The sequence below is a fragment of the Eutrigla gurnardus genome (genome assembly GCF_963514095.1).
Source record: "Eutrigla gurnardus genome assembly, chromosome: 23".
Classification (NCBI taxonomy): Eukaryota; Metazoa; Chordata; class Actinopteri; order Perciformes; family Triglidae; genus Eutrigla; species Eutrigla gurnardus.
This window is the reverse complement of record NC_139934.1, coordinates 5,011,862-5,032,107: the sequence shown is the minus strand read 5'-3', so window position 1 is coordinate 5,032,107 and position 20,246 is coordinate 5,011,862. Positions and strand designations below refer to the sequence as shown.

General features: G+C 39.7%; 5 protein-coding genes across 10 annotated transcripts in view; all 5 read left to right on the top strand.

Annotated features, from left to right (window-relative positions):
* LOC311009093 (uncharacterized protein) overlaps window positions 1–20,246 on the top strand; it is a 45,158-nt gene that overhangs the window by 2,762 nt on the left and 22,150 nt on the right. The gene's annotated exons all lie outside the window — the stretch shown is intronic.
* On the top strand, window positions 2,206–9,881 carry LOC311009434 (GTPase IMAP family member 7-like). Of its 4 annotated transcripts, none has more exons than XR_014596644.1 (4): window positions 2,206–2,327; window positions 3,564–3,689; window positions 4,355–4,417; window positions 4,620–5,030. XR_014596644.1 is itself a non-coding variant. In XM_084003601.1 (2 exons), the coding sequence occupies exons 1-2, from the start codon at window positions 2,321–2,323 to the stop codon at window positions 9,408–9,410; spliced, it is 849 nt and encodes a 282-aa protein (XP_083859727.1). In that variant the 5' UTR covers window positions 2,240–2,320; the 3' UTR covers window positions 9,411–9,881. The 4 variants fall into 4 exon arrangements, 1 of the variants encoding a protein (XP_083859727.1); XR_014596645.1 differs by lacking the exon at window positions 2,206–2,327 and adding an exon at window positions 2,662–2,869; XR_014596646.1 differs by lacking the exon at window positions 2,206–2,327 and adding an exon at window positions 2,663–3,101.
* The window catches only part of LOC311009429 (GTPase IMAP family member 7-like), a gene marked incomplete at its 5' end in the record, with an annotated part of 55,671 nt that continues 41,345 nt past the window's right edge, over window positions 5,921–20,246 (top strand). The window contains 2 exons of one of the 3 annotated variants that reach the window (XM_084003594.1): window positions 5,921–6,952; window positions 7,026–7,836. In XM_084003594.1, the coding sequence (XP_083859720.1) occupies window positions 5,921–6,910 (990 nt within the window). In that variant the 3' untranslated portion in view covers window positions 6,911–6,952; window positions 7,026–7,836. Of the gene's footprint in view, window positions 6,953–7,025; window positions 7,837–20,246 lie in introns of those variants that run through there. The other 2 variants (XM_084003593.1, XM_084003595.1) reach the window with 2 other exon arrangements.
* LOC311009095 (GTPase IMAP family member 7-like) lies at window positions 10,744–11,520 on the top strand (the record flags this gene model as incomplete). Its single annotated transcript, XM_084003066.1, has 1 exon — window positions 10,744–11,520. The coding sequence occupies one exon, from the start codon at window positions 10,744–10,746 to the stop codon at window positions 11,518–11,520; it is 777 nt and encodes a 258-aa protein (XP_083859192.1).
* On the top strand, window positions 14,410–15,240 carry LOC311009094 (GTPase IMAP family member 9-like; the record flags this gene model as incomplete). The annotated part of the gene is made up of 1 exon (XM_084003065.1): window positions 14,410–15,240. One exon carries the CDS (start codon window positions 14,410–14,412, stop codon window positions 15,238–15,240), a length of 831 nt encoding a protein of 276 aa, XP_083859191.1.

Sequence of the window (20,246 nt, the reverse complement as noted above, 5' to 3'; positions counted from 1 at the left end):
CTCTTTGGGAATGAGTGTCTTCATGCATGTAAAACATTGTTGGTTTGTTGTTTGTTGAAATATGAACAATAAAAAAGTGAAACCTATGAAAACACTGTTTGAGCAAACTTTTACTTGGTATGATAAATCCCCTCTCTCACCACACACACACACACACACACACACACACACACACTGTCAACATGGTGCAAGGCTAACAACCTGGGGCCCTTGCACTCGGTTCCAGAACAGCAGTTCTGAATTAGTTCAATAAACTCTGAGGATGTAAACTCTGAGTTACCCACGTGCCTGCCGACTCTACAAAGCCATGATCAAGGGAGCTCCGATACTACGATTCACCATGGCAACCAGGAGAGAGTTATTAGATATTACTGAGTGTTTATGTAGAAAACGAGCTCATCCTTAGAAAGCAGACCAAAGTAACTGCATCAAAGTAGAGATAGTTGGCGTGGCGGACATTTACAGCCCGACTTAACGTGTATAACTGAATGAAACAGTCGATTGATCCAACGGTGATAAGTCTTTATTTTCAACTGTCATTTTCATATAGGTGTAATCCCCCCAGGCACAAAAAGAAAGTGGCTTCACCTGAAAATTAAGCATATAGAATATTGCACAAATACGTAGACTAAGGCATATGATTTTAATCATATTTCACATATTAAACAGTAAATATAAGCGATTATTTCAACAAAGAAATGTCCTTTTTCAGAAAACTCCCGTTCGCAAAAAATCTAAAGAGCTCTGCAAAGAATCTGGATTATGAAATGTTGAAAATGTCGGAGAATATTGTTTAGATGTGTGATTGGTAGGAAAAACGGTAATTTCCTTCAAAGTAATTAAAATCCTCTCCCGACGTAAAGCTGCTATTATTTCCATATCGATTAGGGTGACGAGGAAAGGACGGCAATTTATACCGTGGTTGGTTCAGATTCCGGAAAAAGGCGGAGACACGTAGGAAGAAACTCAGGGTTTGTTGAAGCAAACCTGCCAGCGAGCAGGTTAGGTTCACAGAGTCAGTTACTATGGTAACTGACCTAAAGGTTGAGTTACCTCTCTTTCTGGAAGGGAAAACTCAGAGTATCCCTCTTCTCAGGGTTAACAAACTCAGAGTTTCAGGAAAACCTGCTTTCTGGAACGGGCCCTCCTGCTCCTCAAAGACCAGAGAACTCATCATCGACTACAGGAGGAAGAAAACAGAGATCACACCACTATTCATCAACGGGGACTGTGTGGAGAGGGTAGCAGACCTTCGCTTTCTTGGAGTCCACATCGAAGAAAGCCTATCCTGAAGCGTGAACACCTCTGAGCATCACACAAAATCTGCTGGTGACCTTTGACCGTGCCTGCATTGAGAGCATCTTAACATACTGCATGAGGCATATGGTACACCAGCTGCACAGCGGCCCAGAGGAAAGCGCTCCAGAGGGTCATCAACACCGCCCAAATGATTGTCGGCTGCCCCTCTCCCCACACTGGAAGAACTACACAGTGTTGTAACTTTGAATGTAATATTTTACTTTTGAATATTTTGAGTTATTTGAATTATTGAATTTTGAATATTGATTTGTTTACAAATACAACATATGTTTGTTTACGAGAATTTAATTTAGATGCATTCAATGTGCATAATTTGCATTTACACAAAGTTTATTACTGTGATTTGCATTGCAAAAGAGTTCCTGTGTGAAAAGAAATACCCAAAATACATTGCACTTGTACTTCCTGAATGCGCAACGTGACTAGAACTAGCGATGTGATGAATGATGTACACGTGTGAGACACTCACCATCCAGGTCACTCCCTGTTTGATCTGTTACCGTCAGGCAGAAGGTACAGGTCACTGAACACAAGGACAAACACAGTTTCTATCCAACTGAAATATAGTGCTAAGTATGTACATGTCCATACGTCAGTAGGTATGTGTGTACAGTATGTATGTATCTATGTATGTACTGTTTTAACTGTGTACTGGGTATGGATAACTGAGTGTGTATGCTGCTATTTGTTTCTTTTAGAACTAGTAACATTACTAAATTGTTTTTATATTTTTTTAAGACTCATAATGTTGCACTGACTGGAGAGCACTTTAAATTTCATTGTACATGTTACAATGACAAATAAAGACCTATTCTATTCTACTCACACACACACACTTTAAAAACCACTGGACTGGGAGGAAGTGATTTAAACCAGATGTTAGGACGGGTGTGTCGAAGACAAAGATAGGAACAAGCTGCAAATACAAGAAACACATTCTCATACACTCTGCAGACTTATCCGACAAACCGACGCTCCACAGTTACTTACTGTTGGCAACATGGACGGTAATTTAATTTTTATTTAATTTTTATTTAATTCTGTCAGGACTGAACACTGAGCACATTCAGTATTTCAATCGTAGCTGTTTGGTTTTAAATCTTTAAATCTTTTACAGTGTGTAAGCTTTAGGGCTAATCAACAGGGTGTCTCATTCTTTTATTTTCCTCTCAGTTATACGTTTTGGTGGATTTAACAGGTTTTTCATCTCATCAGCAAAACAAACAGAATGTAAATCTGCCGTGTCCCAACCCGACTCTTTCTGCCTGTACAACATCGTTTTGTTAAACAGGCATTCTGGTTGGAGAAATATGATCAATAAATAACGTGAAATATATGAAAACATGCTGTTTGAGCAAACAAAGCTTTTACTTGGTATGATAAAAACCCCACCCCCACCACACACACATTCAGTGAAACGGAAATGTTAAACTAAAAACAGCAGTCTGAGCAGCACACCAGGAGAAAAGAGACACACTGGATGGAGGACTGGTAGATCCAAACAGGGTTATTTTACTCTTCATTGATTTCTCTTCGAACAACTGAGAGAGTAAGTTAAAGTTTCAGTCATGTTGAGTTATTCAGTACATTAATCTGAGACATGCAGGCAGCCGAACTGCTATCAAACCAGTAACAGCTGCAGCCAAGCATGAGGGCGAGTCACATGTTTGGTATTTATGACGCATCGAAATCTAGCAACATTTCATCAGTGTAGTCTACGTCATCTAGATCTACTGAGAAACTGTTGTTCAGTTCTTTGTCAGCTGCTATAAACTAACTGTGTAAGTACTACAAATAAAGTTGTTTTTTTGTTAATTATACCACCTCAATGTGACGCAGCATTGCGCTCTACTTTAGCCACCTCTAGATGGCAGTACAGAGTGTGTTTGGAGGAGACAGGCTTTACACTTAGAACAGAAGTCTTCAACGTTTTTCAAGCCAAGGACCCCTTGGCTGATAACATGGTGGAGGGACCCCCTATTACATATCCTATAGAAACCGGGCCAAAAATAATGTGTAGTGCGGCCTATACGCTGAAAAATGTGTAACATGCAGTTGTTCATTCAAACTAATAAATTATAAAACAGGATAAAATTATTGATTTGATTGTGAAACTCCTTCTCTTTGCATTTACAGACATTAAGTTTGATTTATACTGTACTAAATATACGTCTAAAGGACCCAAAACAAAGTTTTTGATTTCTCTCAATCCCCCCCCCCCCCCCCCCCTTCATGACCTGCAGGTACATTTTTTTGTTTGAGTCGGATGTGAATTGCACACTGCACAGTCAGAGCACATATGAAGTCCCGTATTTCTCGGCATGCTGGCCAGACGCACCATTTGATGTGGATATCGTCCAAAAATAAACGTAAGTAGCAAAGCAGTTGCTGATAATTAAAGTTTTAGTGTTTTGTGTGTGTGTGCAAAGAATAGCCCAATTTAAGCTGGCCAGCTAGCTTTGGCGGGGGCTAGCTAGCATTTACCGGTAACGTTATGGCCATAAATAATAATACAATTATTTATGACACGCTTTTACAAGTATCAGGACCGTAAAAGAAAGGAAATATAGTCCGAGTGAAGCGCTGGAGACGTGGGCGGGTAACAACGGGAGCCTCCAGTGTTTTGTTATACCGAGCAGGAGAGCCGTTGTGGTGACCTGGAAAGCGGGTGTCAGCGGTGTATGCTAACCGCTACCCAAAGTAAGCATAAAGCTAGCTCACTACAATGGCTCTCATACTTGTTACCACTTGAGGCATTAGTCATATACAGTCCGTCTGCGGCTCCAGCGCTACACTCGTACTGTATTTCTTTTATTTAGCGGTGCTGCTGCTGCGAGAGACATGCTAACACTTGCTAACATCTGGGACAGCTAGTTGGGCTAGTAGCCTTCCTACTCTGCAGCTGAGCTCTGTCATTTGCTGGAGACAAAACACCAGCTCTCTCGCTCTCCACCCAGAAAGGTTTACTTCTTGGTTCTGTATTATGTGGTCTTCAGAGAGTAGTAATTGTTTATTTTATATTGTATGCTTTCAGAACCACAAGGCTGCTCTCTTCAGTTCCCTGGCTGTAGACTATATCTTCATCCAACATGAACAGGTAAAATATTGCATCAAGATTGCACCTTTTTCACCTTTTTAATCATTTCACAAATCACCCTGAATATTAGACCCTCACTCATCTATACATTTTCATAGCAGCAAATGGACTACTGTATTTTTTTTTAATCTCTGTTGATTGAGCCAACACAGATCAGTATCACCTGTAAGGGAATTCACTATTTCTTCCTTTGTTTTCTCAGTTATCGGATGTGGAAATGCAAAGACTGCTGTCCTTATCCATGCATCCATGCAAATTGTCCCTGTTCATCCAAGACATGGAATGGTCGACAAAAACATCTTACTAGGAATCATCCTTCTCAGGATCAACTCAAAAGGTCTCTTCAATCAAGTGCTACATTTGTGAAAACAATCAGCTTTCAACGGAGTATGATTTTTTTCTAATAATAATGTTATGATAATGTTACTGAGATACAAAGCCACTTTTATCAAGAAGTTCCAGATAAAAGAAGCTCCTTCTCCTGTTCTTTGATAAAACACTCTAGAGAAAAATAGCAAGAAACCACCAGGACCTTGTGATTCTGGATTCTGATTCTTCTCCCCTGTCCATCTCTGTGTTAATATGTTGCATATGGTTCATATGTTAAATATGAATAAATACATTTAATGTAATCTGTTGGCCAAGTGTCTTATTTTGTGTCTTATAGTTTATAAGGTGGAAACACAAATTATTTTTGAAGTCAAATAAAATAAGAAAAATATAGTTAGGATATATGTAAATTAATTAGTTAATTCAGTTCAAAGTGAATACATTAGGTTGGTTCAATTTGGATCTTGGATCAAGGCAAAGAATTAAGGTTGAGTCAAGTGCAGTATTGTTTACATCAATATAAAAATAATCAGGTCATAAGAAATGACTCAATTTAGATTCTGTGAAGTCAAATATTTATGATGTGATATCTGGACATCATTTTTTATAGTTTGAGCAAAGTTATTTTTTCAGTGTAGTGCCATGTATAAAATTAATTTGTAATGCTGTATGTATACAATGCTAAGACAAATATATTTTTTGACAGATTCATACATTCTTAGAAGATATTTCAAATCTATATCGGCATTTCTACATCATAACATCACAAAATAACCTTAAACAAATAGGAAGATTAAGATTATTTTATTATATGTTGTATTCATGGTAATGTGTATTTTTGTTTTAATTTTGGGAAGAAAAAAAGTTTGTCTGGGGCCCCCTTCAGTAACTCTGTGGACCCCCTAGGGGTCACGGACCTCCTGTTGAAGATCTCTGACTTAGATGGCTATATTTTCTTCCCTCATTTAAAAAAATGTTATATGCAATTTTTCATGTTTGAGCCTCTTTTTATGTTCATAAATCATTCTCTTATTATGATAATGCAGCTATTTTATACCTCTTTCACTCTTCGTTGTGACTTTCTACCAATTAGGATTTTTATTGTAACTGAGTCTCAAAAGACAGATGTACAGGATAACCGATGGACAATATTCTCTTTCAGCGACGAGCACGATGAGAATTGTCATCTTGGGAAAAACTGGAACGGGGAAAAGCAGCTTGGCTAACACCATATTTGGAGAGGAAGTGTTCAAGATAGGCCACACTCTCAGCTCTGAGACGACTCGCTGTCAATCAAAAACCAAATCTGTCAACGGAAGAAGCATCACTTTGATCGACACTCCTGGTTACTTTGACACGAGCAGACCTGAGGAGGAGATGAAGCCCGAGATAGTGAGGTGTATCACAGAGTGCGCTCCTGGGCCCCATGCTTTTCTCATTGTGTTCAAATTGGAGCGATTCACAGAGCATGAGCAGGCTGTAGTCACGGCAATAAAGAGTTACTTCTCGGAGGAAGTTTTCAAATATGCAACGGTTCTCTTCACTCATGGGGACCAGCTTGCCGAAGGACAGACCATTGAGGATTTTGTCCACAAGGACAAGTCAATGAATGATCTGGTGAAGAAGTGTGGAGGCCGATGCCACGTCATCGATAATAAATACTGGAAGAACAGACAACAGGACGAATACAGGAGCAACTGGTTCCAGGTGGATCAGCTACTCAAGACCATAGAGAAGACATTGCTAGAAAACAACGGAAGGTTCTACACCAATGAGATACTACAAGCAGTGGAGAAACAAATACAACAAGAGCAGGAATGCATTAGAGCGACATCAGAAAACATCTCAGAAGAAGAGATCAGAGGGCAGGCTAAAGTCAGTGTGTTTGAGATGCTCTGGATCAAACTGGCAAGTTTTGGAACAGGTGTGTTGTTTGGAGCTCTTTTTGGTGCTGCAAGGGCAGCAAAGAGAGGGTTGATGGCAGGAGGAGATAGCATCGGGATAATGGCAGGGGTTTTTGCAGGAGCTTTTGAAGGAGCTGTTGCAGGAGGTATTGAAGGATGCAATGCAGCAGAGGGTGCAGAAACGGCAGTTGAAGCAGCAGAAAGGGCAAGAGACGCTGTCATGAATAAAATACTGTCAGCCATTGAGGGAAACCAATGAGGGCTACAAAAGAGCATCACAGCTACAGTTAAACCAGAGTACAAACAAATGATGAGACGTGGCTGAGAGGAAGAAGTTGAATTGGTTTGTCTCAATTAAGTTGAATTGGTTTGTCTCAATTTGTAACCAGCAAGTCCTTGTCTGAGCTAACCAATCATGTTATGTATGCTGTAACCACAAAGATAAGAAATATTTTTAACATGTTACAAAGGTGGGACTTTAAAAAGGTCTTAAGTAAATGCATTTAGTGGTAATCAAGAGGATGTCTCATTCTTTTAATTTCCTCTCATTAGTCATACATTTAGGTGGATTTACCAGGTTTTATATATAATCAGCAAAACGCGCAGAATGTAAGCCTTTCAAAGTAGAAGTATAGGCTATGATTATCATAATAATAAAAAACTTTATGGTGTTCAAATGTGTACTGCAGATATAAATGTTATGGAAGAAATTCTGTACATGTGTCATGGCGACCCAAATAACATCTCCTGTGTCCCGACACCGAACGACCGTCTTAATCAGAGCCGTTTCTTGCCTTCAGGGGGGCCGTATGTAAGATTGTGTTCGAGGGCCCCTGTTTTGTCAAACAACGATGGGGGGGGGGGGGTCCAAACCTTTAAGATGATGCATGGAGATGCACCAATCTGTTACACTTTAAGACGAAACAGCCTATATTTGTGAAATTCAAATCAAACACATGAAGTTGATCAAAGCAAGTCAAACCTGCAGCAAATAATAATAAACGGTATAAAAAATGAGACGCCTTTGTGTCAATAAATGCAACAGATGCATGGGAAAAAAAAACTTGGAGCTTGGGGGCCCCCTATGCACCTGCATAGTCGACTTATGGCAAGAAACGGCTCTGGTCTTAATGCATGTACAACATTGTTTTGTTTGTTGTCTTGTTGGAGAAATATGAACATTAAATAAAGCATAACCCATGAAAACACTGTTTGAACAAGCTTTTACTATGATAAAAACCCTTCCCCCCACGAACCACACACACACACACACACATACACACACACACACACACACACACACACACACATTCAGTGAAATGGCAATGTTAAAGTGAAAATAGAAGTCTGAGCAGCACACCAGGAGAAAAGAGAGACACTGGACGGAGGACTGGTAGATCCAAACATGTTTTTTTTTTTTTACTCTTCATTGATTTCTCTTTTTTTCCTAATCTTTCTGCCTGAGTGCGGGGACAAACATTTACAACCTTATAACTCCGGGCCCCTCCTATATCTAGTGAGAAAACTGTGAGGTTTGTCAGCTGCTATAAACTAACGGTAACATTACTACAAAAAAAGTTGTTGTTTATTAACATAAACCACCCCAGCTGAGGCACAGAATTGCATTTTATTTCAACCGCCTCGAGAAGGCAGCAAAGAGCAGTGTTGGGTGGAGGAGACGATTGATCCTCAGAACAATTCTTTTTCCCTACTTAAAAAAAAAATAGGTACATATGCTATTCGTCATGTTTGTGAGCCTCTTTTTATGTGCCATACATCATTCTCTTATTATGATAATGCAGCTATTTTATACCGCTTTCCCTCTCCATTGCAACTTTCTACCAATTAGGATTTTATTGTAATTGAGTCTCAAAAGACAGATGTACAGGATAACCAATGGACAATATTGTCTTTCAGGGACGAGCACGATGAGAATTGTCCTCTTGGGAAAAACTGGAACGGGGAAAAGCAGCGTGGCTAAAACCATATTCGGAGAGGAAGTATTCAACATAGGCCACGCTCTCAGCTCTGTGACGAGTCGCTGTCAATCAGAAACCAGATCCGTCAACGGAAAAAGCATCACCTTGATCGACACTCCTGGTTTCTTTGACACGAGCAGACCTGAGGAGGAGCTGAAGCCCGAGATAGTGAGGTGTATCACAGAGTGCGCTCCTGGGCCCCATGCTTTTCTCATTGTGCTCAAATGGGAGAGATTCACAGAGCATGAGCAGGCTGTCGTCACTGAAATAAAGAGTTACTTCTCGGAGGAAGTTTTCAAATATGCAACGGTTCTCTTCACTCATGGTGACCAGCTCCCAGAAGGACAGACCATTGAGGATGCAGTCCGTGAGAACAAGTCAATGGATGATCTGGTGAAGAAGTGTGGAGGCCGGTGCAACGTCATCGATAATAAATACTGGAAGAACGAGCAACAGGACGAATACAGGAGCAACCGGTTCCAGGTGGATCAGCTACTCAAGACCATAGAGAAGACATTTCTGGCAAACAAAGGAAGGTTCTACACCAATGAGATGCTACAAGCAGTGGAGAAGCAAATACAAAAAGAGGTAGAGCGAATTAGAGCGACATCACCAAACATCTCAGAAGAAGAGATCAGGGGGCAGGCTAAAGTAAGCGTGTTTGAGATGCTTTGGGGCAAACTGGAAAGTTTTGGATCAGTTGATATTTTCAAAGCTCTTTTTGGTGGAGCAACGATTGTCGCAGTTGTTGGAGCAATACTAGGTTTAATGCTAAAATGATTAAACTTAGCTGAGAGGAAACATTTCAATTGGCTTCTCTCAATTTTTAACCAGCAAGTTCTTATTTGAGTTTCAAACATATTCTCTTTTCTCAAGCTAACCAATGCATGTGATGTAACAACAATACTAATAATCTTATGACATAGATGGAACTTTAAAAAGTATTTCAACTGAACAAGTGTCCACTAATGCCTGTTTATCGCTCTCTCATTGAAAATTGCTCAATGTTTCCTGTTTTATGTTATATAAATAACATATTAGTTAGGTGTTTACTTAAACGTAACACTCTGTAGTTTGGCTTATTTGACGCTAGCACACTTACTTAATTCTAGCTCTTCTGGGTTTGTACCCTAATGGTCGAATGCAGTTATTGGAAGTCGCTTTGCATAAAAGCATCAGCTAAATTAAATGTAATGTAAAGTATCGATGGATCGAATAAATGCATTTAAGGGTGGTTAACAGTGTGTCTCATTCTTTTAATTTCCTCTCATCTGTTATACATTTCAATGGATTTTACAGGTTTTTGATCTCATCAGCAAAGCAAACAGAATGTAAACCATTCATTGTAGAAGTATCGGCCAGAGATCTTCTACCCCTAGGGGATCCACAGAGTTACTGCAGGGGGTCCCTGAAACTATTAGATCCCAAACTTTTTTCTTCCAAAAATTTTAATATGTCAAAAAATACACATTAACATGAATACAACCTAAACTGAGCAAATATAAATCTTCCTATTTGTGAAATGTGAAATTGTGATGTAGAAATGCCAATATATATAATATGTTCTTTAAATGTATGAATCCATCATCAATTATTATTTTAATGGCTTAGCATTATAAACATACATCATTGCAAAGTACTTCCACACATTTCACTATAAACTGAACTATTGGCCTGGTTCAATAGGCAACACAATTTTATACGATATTTGATAGGGGCCCTATAGTTCAAGGGGTCCTTGGCCCAAAGAACGTTGAAGACCTCTGGTCTTCGTCATCTATATCTTGTGAGAAAACTGTTGTAGAGAACTTTGTCAGCTGCAATAAACTAAATGCTTAATTACTACAAATATATTTGTTTTTTTTGTTAACGTAAACCACCTCAGGTGTGGGGAAGTATTGAATATTGTTTTAAATGACATACATAATGTTTTTGATGTTTCTGAGCCTCTTTTATGTACCATACATCATTCTCTTATTACCATAATGCAGCAGCTTCATAACATTTTCTCTATTGTTGTTTCTAGCAATTAGGATTTTTATTGTAATTGAGTCTCGATTGACAGATGTACAGGATAACCGATGGAAAATATTCTCTTTCAGCGACGAGCACGATGAGAATTGTCATCTTGGGAAAAACTGGAACGGGGAAAAGCAGCTTGGCTAACACCATATTCGGAGAGGAAGTATTCAACATAGGCCATGCTCTCAACTCTGAGACGAATCGCTGTCAAGCAGAAACCAGATCCGTCAATGGAAAAAGCATCACTTTGGTCGACACTCCTGGTTTCTTCAACACAAGCAGACCTGAGGAGGAGCTGAAGCCCTCCATAGTGAGGTGTATCACAGAGTGCGCTCCTGGGCCCCATGCTTTTCTCATTGTGATCAAATTAGAGAGATCCAGAGAGTTGGAGCAGGCTGTCATCATGGCAATAAAGAGTTACTTCTCGGAGGAAGTTTTCAAATATGCAACGGTTCTCTTCACTGATGGTGACCAGCTCCCAGAAGGACAGACCATTGAGGATGCAGTCCGTGAGAACAAGTCAATGAATGATCTGGTGAAGAAGTGTGGAGGCCGGTGCCACGTCATCGATAATAAATACTGGAAGAAGGAGCAACAGGACGAATACAGGAGCAACCGGTTCCAGGTGGATCAGCTACTCAAGACCATAGAGAAGACATGGCTGGCAAACAACGGAAGGTTCTACACCAATGAGATGCTACGAGCAGTGAAGAAAAAAGGCAGAGTGTCTGTGAAGCTTTTGTTCAAACTGGCGGCTGGTGTTGCAACAGGTGTGTTGTTTGGACGTTTTTTTGGTGTAGCAGCAGGGGTGGTTGCAACAGTCGTAGCAATAGCAGGAATAGCAGGAGTAGCAGCAATAGGAAAGTAAAAACAATGATAAGACGTGGCTGAGAGGAAAAAGTCAAATTGGCTTCTCACTTTTGCGAGCAGCAAGTTTTTATTTGAGTATCAAACGTTGTCCCGTTTCTCAAGCTAACCAATGCATGTGATGTAACCACAAATAGAACTAATAGTTTTAACATAATACATAGATGGGACTTTAAAAAGTGTTTCAATCGAACATGTGTCTACTAATGCCTGTATTTTACTCACTGTTTTCTGTTATTAAAAATCATATTAGTTAAGTGTGCACTTATATTTAGCACACTGTAGTTTGACTTATTTGAAGCTCGCGCACTTACTAATGATTCTCTTCTGGGTTTGTACCCCAATTGTCAACTGCACTTATTGGAAGTATTAAAAATCATCTTAGTTAAGTTTAGATGGATCAAATAAATGCATTTAGGTGGACTTAACAGTTTTTATATCTCATCAGCAAAACAAACAGAATGTGAGCCTTTCATAGTAGACGTATAGGCTATGATGATCAGAATAATAAAAAAAAACATAATGGGGTTCAAATGTGTACTGCAGATATAAATGTTAAACCCCACTCTTTGGGAATGAGTGTTTTAATGCATGTAAAACATTGTTGGTTTGTTGTTTTGTTGGAGAAATATGAACAATAAATAAAGTTAAACTAATGAAAACACTCTGTTTGGGCAAACTTTTACTTGGTATGATAAAACCCCCTCCCCCCCACCACACACACACACACACACTCAGTGAAATGGAAATGTTAAACTAAAAATAGCAGTCTTAGAAAAGAGACTCACCGGACGGAGGACTGGTAGATCCAAACAGGGTTATTTTACTCTTGATTGATTTCTCTTCAAACAACTTTAAGAGTAAGTTAAAAGTATCGTTATAACTCGTGTGTCAAAGAAAAAGATAAGAACAAGCTGTGAAAACATTCTCATAGACTCAGACTTATCCGACGAACCGACGCTCCACAGTTACTTACTGTTGGCAACATGGACGGTAATTTAATCTTTTATTTATTTCTGTCAGGACTGAACACTGAGCACATTCAGTATTTCAATCGTAGCCGTTTGGTTTTAAATCTTTAAATCTTTTACAGTGTGTAAGATTTAGGGCTAATCAACAGGGTGTCTCATTCTTTTAATTTCCTCTCAGTTATACATTCTGGTGGATTTAACAGGTTTTTCATCTCATCAGCAAAACAAACAGAATGTAAATCTGCCGTGTCCCAACCCGACTCTTTCTGCCTGTACAACATCGTTTTGTTAGACAGGCTTTCTGGTTGGAGAAATATGATCAATAAATAACGTGAAATATATGAAAACATGCTGTTTGAGCAAACAAAGCTTTTACTTGGTATGATAACCCCCCCCCCCCCCCCGACACACACACACACACACACACACACACACACACACACACACACACACACACACACACACACACAAACAAACTTATCAAACCATTCAACAGCAGCAGCCAAGCATGAGGGCGAGTCACATGTATTTATAACGCATCAAAAGGTGTGGTGATCATCTAAAGTTTCATCAGCGTAGTTTAGGTCACCTAGATCTACTGAGAAACTTTTGTTCAGTTCTTTGTCAGCTGCAATAAACTAACTGTGTAAGTACTACAAATACATTTTTTTTTGTCAATTAAACCACCCAGCTCTGAAGCAGCATCGTACTCTTATTTTGGCCGCCTCTAGATGGCAGCACAGAGCACTATTACGGCTTTGTACATGTTGTGGAAGACCCGGACACACCGGGAAACTAAACAGCGTCCTGTCTGAGTTGATGAGGAGGGGGATGTTCCCATTCATTGTCTATGTAAGATGCCGTGCAACACCTTCGCACCCTGGCGAGTTTCGAGGGCGCCGCCGCCCGCAAGCTCTTGAAAATCCTTTAAACTGACCGTTGTAGATCTAAAATAAAGACAGATTCAGCAACTGCATAGCTTATTTTTCACATAAAATGTTTTCAGAAACATATTTCGGTGAATTATTTTCGTAAAATAAGAGAATTTGGGTGGCACAGTGGTTAGCACAGCCACCCCATGTACAGTGGCTCAACGTCCTCGACGCAGCTTCCGGCCCGTGATCAGTTTCGCGCAATGTCTTCTCCCCCTCTCTCTTCCTGTTTCCACGCTGTCTGACTAAAACATAATAAAAGGCTTGAATGGCGCTCTAGCTGAAAAAAAAAAAAAAATAAGAGAATTTTTTTTCAATAACTCCGGTAATGTGTCTGCGTGAGAAATCCTAGTTGTGGCGTGTGTGCGTGTGAACAGGTTGAAATGCGTGTTACTTGAGAGCCCTATTAATAATGTGTAGTGCGGCCTATAGTGCCATGTACAAAAGTACTTTGTAATGCTGTATGTAAACAATGCTAAGACATTAAAATATATTTTTTCACAGATTCATATATTTATAGAAGTTATTTCAATTCTAAATCAGCATTTCTTCATCACAATTTCACAAGATAACCTTTAACAAAAAGGAATATTTAGATTATTTTATTATGTTGTGTATTCAGGTTAATGTGTATTTTTGGACATATTTAAATTTTTGAAGAAAAAAAGTTTGTCGGGGCCCCCTTCAGTAATTCTGCAGACCCCCTAGGGGTCTCGGACCCCCTGTTGAAGATCTCTGACTTAGATGTCTGTTTTCTTCCCTCATTTTTAAAATTTTTAAATTAGATGCATATGTTATTTTTCATGTTTGTGAGCCTCTGTTAATGTGCCATACATCATTCTCTTATTATGATAATGCAGCTATTTTATACCTTTTTCCCTCTTCATTGCCACTTTCTACCAATTAGGATTTTTATTGTAATTGAGTCTCAAAAGACAGATGTACAGGATAACCAATAGACAATATTCTCTTTCAGCAATGAGCACGATGAGAATTATCATCTTGGGAAAAACTGGAACGGGGAAAAGCAGCGTGGCTAACACCATATTCGGAGAGGACGTGTTCAAGATAGGCCACACTCTCAACTCTGAGACGAGTCGCTGTCAATCAAAAACCAAATCCGTCAATGGAAGGAGAATCACTTTGATCGATACTCCTGGTTTCTTTGACACGAGCAGACCTGAGAGAGAGCTGAAGGTCGCTATAGTGAGGTGTATCACAGAGTGCGCTCCTGGGCCCCATGCTTTTCTCATTGTGTTCAAAGTGGAGAGATTCACAGAGCATGAGCAGGCTGTTGTCACTGAAATAGAAAGTTACTTCTCGGAGGAAGTTTTCAAATATGCAACGGTTCTCTTCACTCATGGTGACCAGCTCCCAGAAGGACAGACCATTGAGGATTTTGTCTGCGGGAACAAGTCAATGAATGATCTGGTGAAGAAGTGTGGAGGCCGGTGCAACGTCATCGATAATAAATACTGGAAGAACGAGCAACAGGACGAATACAGGAGCAACAGGTTCCAGGTGGATCAGCTACTCAAGACCACAGGAAAAACATTGCTGAAAAACAAAGGAAGGTTCTACACCAATGAGTTGCTACAAGCAGTGGAGCGACAAATACAACAAGAGGTGGAGCGCATTAGAGCGACATCACGAAACATCTCGGAAGAAGAGATCAGAGAGCAGGCTCAAGTCAGCGTGTTTGGGATGCTTATCAGCAATCTGCAAAGTTTAAGATTTGTTGACATTTTCAAAGCTCTTTTTGGTGGAGCAACGTTTGTCGCAGTTCTTGGAGCAATACTAGGTTTCATGCTAAAATGATTAAACGTAGCTGAGAGGAAACATTTCAATTGGCTTCTCTCAATTTTTAACCAGCAAGTTCTTATCTGAGTTTCAAACATGTTCTCTTTTCAATTGAACTAGTGTCCTCTAATGCCTGTTTATCCCTCTCTCATTGAAAATTGCTCAATGTTTCCTGTTTTATGTGATATAAATAACATATTAGTTAGGTGTTTACTTAAACGTAACACTCTGTAGTTTGGCTTATTTGACGCTAGCACACTTACTTAATTCTAGCTCTTCTGGGTTTGTACCCTAATGGTCGAATGCACTTATCAGAAGTCGCTTTATTTATTTATTTATTTGTTTATTTCGGGCATGTCAGTTAAATCATCATCACACATCTTTGTTCACATAGTAAAATACACATGGCCGAAAGGGAAAGCGGGAGAAGCCAAGGCTTATCAAGTCCCGCCCCCATTACCCACAGGAGAAAATCGTCATCATAATCTTATCTTATCATTGCATTTTTCACTTTACATAACTTTTACTTTTTCTTGTGACATTTGACATAACATGTTACAGCAGTTTTGCATAAAAGCAGCTTTGCATAAAAGCATCAGCTAAATTAAATGTAATGTAAAGTATCGATGGATCGAATAAATGCATTTAAGGGTGGTTAACAGTGTGTCTCATTCTTTTAATTTTCTCTCATCTGTTATACATTTCGACAGATTTTACAGGTTTTTCATCTCATCAGCAAGGCAAACAGAATGTAAACCTTTCATTGTAGAAGTATCAGCAAGAGATCTTCTACCCCTAGGGGATCCGCAGAGTTACTGCAGGGGGTCCCTGAAACTATTTGATCCCAAACTTTTTTCTTCCAAAAATGTCAATATGTCAAAAAATACACATTAACATGAATTAGGGATGCAAATTATCGAGTAATTCATTAATCGATAGTTGTTTCATCTTATCGATCGATGATCGATTAATTGATAAGCGGCAATTCTTCTGAGAAGCTGAATTTCCCTCTGAATAGGTTCTATCTACTGTATAGGCAACATAAAAGCCAATGTGTCGTGTGACCTTGCTAACCTGAGACCAATAGCCCTTACGTCTCATATCATGAAGTGTTTTGAGAGAGTGGTCCTGCATCATCTCACTAGGCAGGTGTCTGTTTTTTTGGATCCTCTACAGTTTGCTTATAGAAGGGGTGTGGGAGTAGATGATGCTTTAATTTTTATGTTGCATAACATTTACAGTCACCTTGAAACCACAGCCAGTTCTGTCAGGATCCTGTTTTTTGATTTTTCTAGTGCTTTTAATACAATACAGCCACACATTTTAGCCGATAAATTAAGTAATTTTAAATTGCATAACAAAACCATTGCCTGGCTTTTAGATTATCTTTTAGCCCGTCCCCAGTATGTCAGGCTTGATAAAGCCTCAGACATCATTTTAACCAATACAGGAGCCCCACAGGGGACAGTTTTATCTCCTTTTTTATTTTCGCTTTATACAGCTGATTACAGGCATAGTCAGCCATCCTGTCTAATACAAAAGTTTTCAGACGACACTGCACTTGTGGGTCTGCTTAACCATGGCAATGACGTGGCCTATAAAAAAGAGGCACACTCTTTTGCCAAATGGTGCGATACAAATTTTTTACAGCTGAATGTGGGTAAAACAAAAGAGCTAATTATCGATTTTAGAAAGAAAAAAGAGGAGGCTGTCCCAGTGACAATTAATAATCAGAAAATAGAAATTGTGGAGTCCTACAAATATCTTGGTGTCCATTTGGACAATAAGCTCAACTGGAAGGAAAACACTGGGGTCCTTGTAAAGAAGGCTCAGTCCAGGCTTTTCTTTCTAAGGAAACTTAGATCCTTTGACATTAGCCCAAGGCTGCTAGGCATCTTCTACCAGGGCATCCTGGCTAGTGTCTTATTGTATGCTGTCCTGTGCTGGGGAGGCAGTATACCTATTGACGACAAGAACAGGATTAATAAAATAATCAAGAGGGCTGGCTCAGTGATTGGTTTTAACCCAGATAAGCTTGAGGTAATAGTGGAGAAGAGAACAAGGACCAAGTTGAAAACAGTCCTCCTCTATGATAACCACCCACTCCACAATATATTTAGGGATCTTAAAAGCTCCTTCAGTAAGCGTTTAGTGATGCCTCGGTGTTCTACTGAACGACTCAGACGCTCCTTTGTTCCTGCAGCAGTCAGATATTTTAACCACAAATAGCGGCTGTCTATTGTTGTTGTTGTTGTTGTTGTTGTTGTTTTTTAATCTTCTGGAGGTGTATATTTTTCTTATATTTATTTATTTATTTATCCTTGCCTATAATAATATCAATTTAAATCACTTGCTTTGAGCAGCCTACTCTGTTGTATGAAGTATCCAATCATGTTGATAAGTTTTGTGCAATGGTATGGTAATGTTTGTATTGTTTGTTATGTGGATGTTTGTGTTTTTATTGCGTGGCAAAGCAGTTTCCCCTTGGGGATCAATAAAGTTTTCTAATCTAATCTAATCTAATAAAATGCTATCTTCCTCATGATATAGAAATTGAAATAGAAATATTATGATAAGAAAAATGCAAATCATATTTTGAATAATTTCATTTTAATGCATCAATTTGGGGAATTTTGAGAACCAAAATATGACATATCAATTACTGACCAATTTCTTACAAACTGCTGGTTCTGATACAAATGTTAACATACTAAATGGGGTTGAGGAGTTTAAGCATTCAAGAAAAGATGAAAACAAAAATGACTAAAACACAGTGCTGAGCCTTTAAACTATTAGTTTATTATAACTATTATTATTAATAATATTAGTGGGTGACTATTCCTCAGCCTTCCTTGATGTTTTGGTTTTGACTGAAGCCTCGTTCACATACGTCGCTACTCACCCATCTCTGAGCGACAGCTGTCAATGAACGTGTTCTAGGAATGTGGTCAGGACAGGCGATGCAGGCGGGGACGGAGAGAAAATAACTTTAACTTCCTGCGATGCGAGTGAAGCGAGTGCCAATCGGAATGTAGAATAGAGATGATTGACAGTCGACGTCAACAGAGAGTTCCACAGAGAGTTGCCGCTTGAAACTAGCCGCCGGCGGCAGTGAGTTTTTTTTTGCCAGCGAGTAGAATTCAGCGAGAAAGCGAGTAGCGACGTATGTGAACGGGGCTATACGCACCGTCAAACTCGCCAGCTGAGGGGGGGTCGGCGCGGGGGATGCCTTGCCATGGCGACGGGGAAAACAGAACGTTGATACGCCAAACCAGCCGCGAGGATTTCCCCTTACAATAAGCGCTGCTGCCCTCCTGGCCTATCATTAGAGCCGCTAGTTAAGTCCATTTGCCTTGATGAAATAATTTTGGGCGAACATCGAGACTATGGCGGCCTAAATTAGACTACGGCGGTGCGCCATAGTCTCGTCGTGCTACACTGCTCCCGTTTCTCGTTTTGTCTTGTTGTTGTCGTCAGAGCCCTGCTTCGCTTGTGTTCGCGCATGTGCGTCAAATACGTCTGGCGTCAAGCGCGCCCTCACGTGGACTGGCGGGGAATTACGGGTTCAAACGCAATTAATTGCAATTAATTTATTTTAATCGAGTAATTTCTTATGGACAATTAATCGATAAGCGATTAATTGTTTGCATCCCTAACATGAATACAAACTAAAATAAGCAAATATAAATCTTCCTATTTATACAATGTAATGTTGTGAAATTGTGATTTAGAAATGCCAATATCTAATTAAAATATGTTCTTTAAATATATGAATCCGTCAACAATTATTATTTTAATGGCTTAGCATACATACATCATTACAAAGTACTTTCACACATTGTACTATAAACTGAACTATTAGCCTGGTTCAATAGGCAACACAATTGTATACGATATTTGATAGGGGCCCTATAGGTCAAGGGGTCCTTGGCCCACAGAACGTTGAAAACCTCTGGTCTATGTCATCTATATCTAGTGAGAAAACTGTTGCAGAGAACTTGGTCAGCTGCAATAAACTAAATGCTTAATTACTACAAATAAAGTTGTTGTTTTGTTAACGGAAACCACCCCAGGTGTGGTGCAGTATTGCATATTTTTTTAAAATGAGATACATACATTTTTTAAAATGAGATACATAATGTTTTTGATGTTTGTGAGCCTCTTTTTTATGTATGATACATCATTCTCTTATTATGATAATGCAGCTATTTTACACCGCCTTCCCTATCCATTGCAAATTTTTTCCAATTAGGATTTTTCTTGTAATTGGGTCTCAAAAGACAGACGTACAGGATAACCGATGGACAATATTGTCTTTCAGCAACGAGTACGATGAGAATTGTCATCTTGGGAAAAACTGGAACGGGGAAAAGCAGCTTGGCTAACACCATATTCGGAGAGGAAGTATTCAAGATAGGCCACGCTCTCAACTCTGAGACGAGTAGCTGTCAAGCAGAAACCAGATCCGTCAATGGAAGAAGCATCACTTTGATCGACACTCCTGGTTTCTTCAACACGAGCAGACCTGAGGAGGAGCTGAAGCCCGAGATAATAAGGTGTATCACAGAGTGCGCTCCTGGGCCCCATGCCTTTCTCATTGTGTTCAAATTGGAGAGATCCAGAGAGCTGGAGCAGGCTATCGTCACTGAAATAAAGAGTTACTTCTCGGAGGAAGTTTACAAATATGCAACGGTTCTCTTCACTCATGGTGACCAGCTCCCAGAAGGACAGACCATTGAGGATTTTGTCCGTGAGAACAAGTCAATGAATGATCTGGTGAAGAAGTGTGGAGGCCGGTGCCACGTCTTCGATAATAAATACTGGAAGAAGAAGCAACAGGACGAATACAGGGGCAACCGGTTCCAGGTGGATCAGCTACTCAAGACCATAGAGAAGACACAGCTGGCAAACAATGGAAGGTTCTACACCAATGAGATGCTACGAGCAGTGAAGAAAAAGGGCAGAGTGTCTATGAAGCTTTTGATCAAACTGGCGGCTGGTGTTGCAACAGGTGTGTTGCTTGG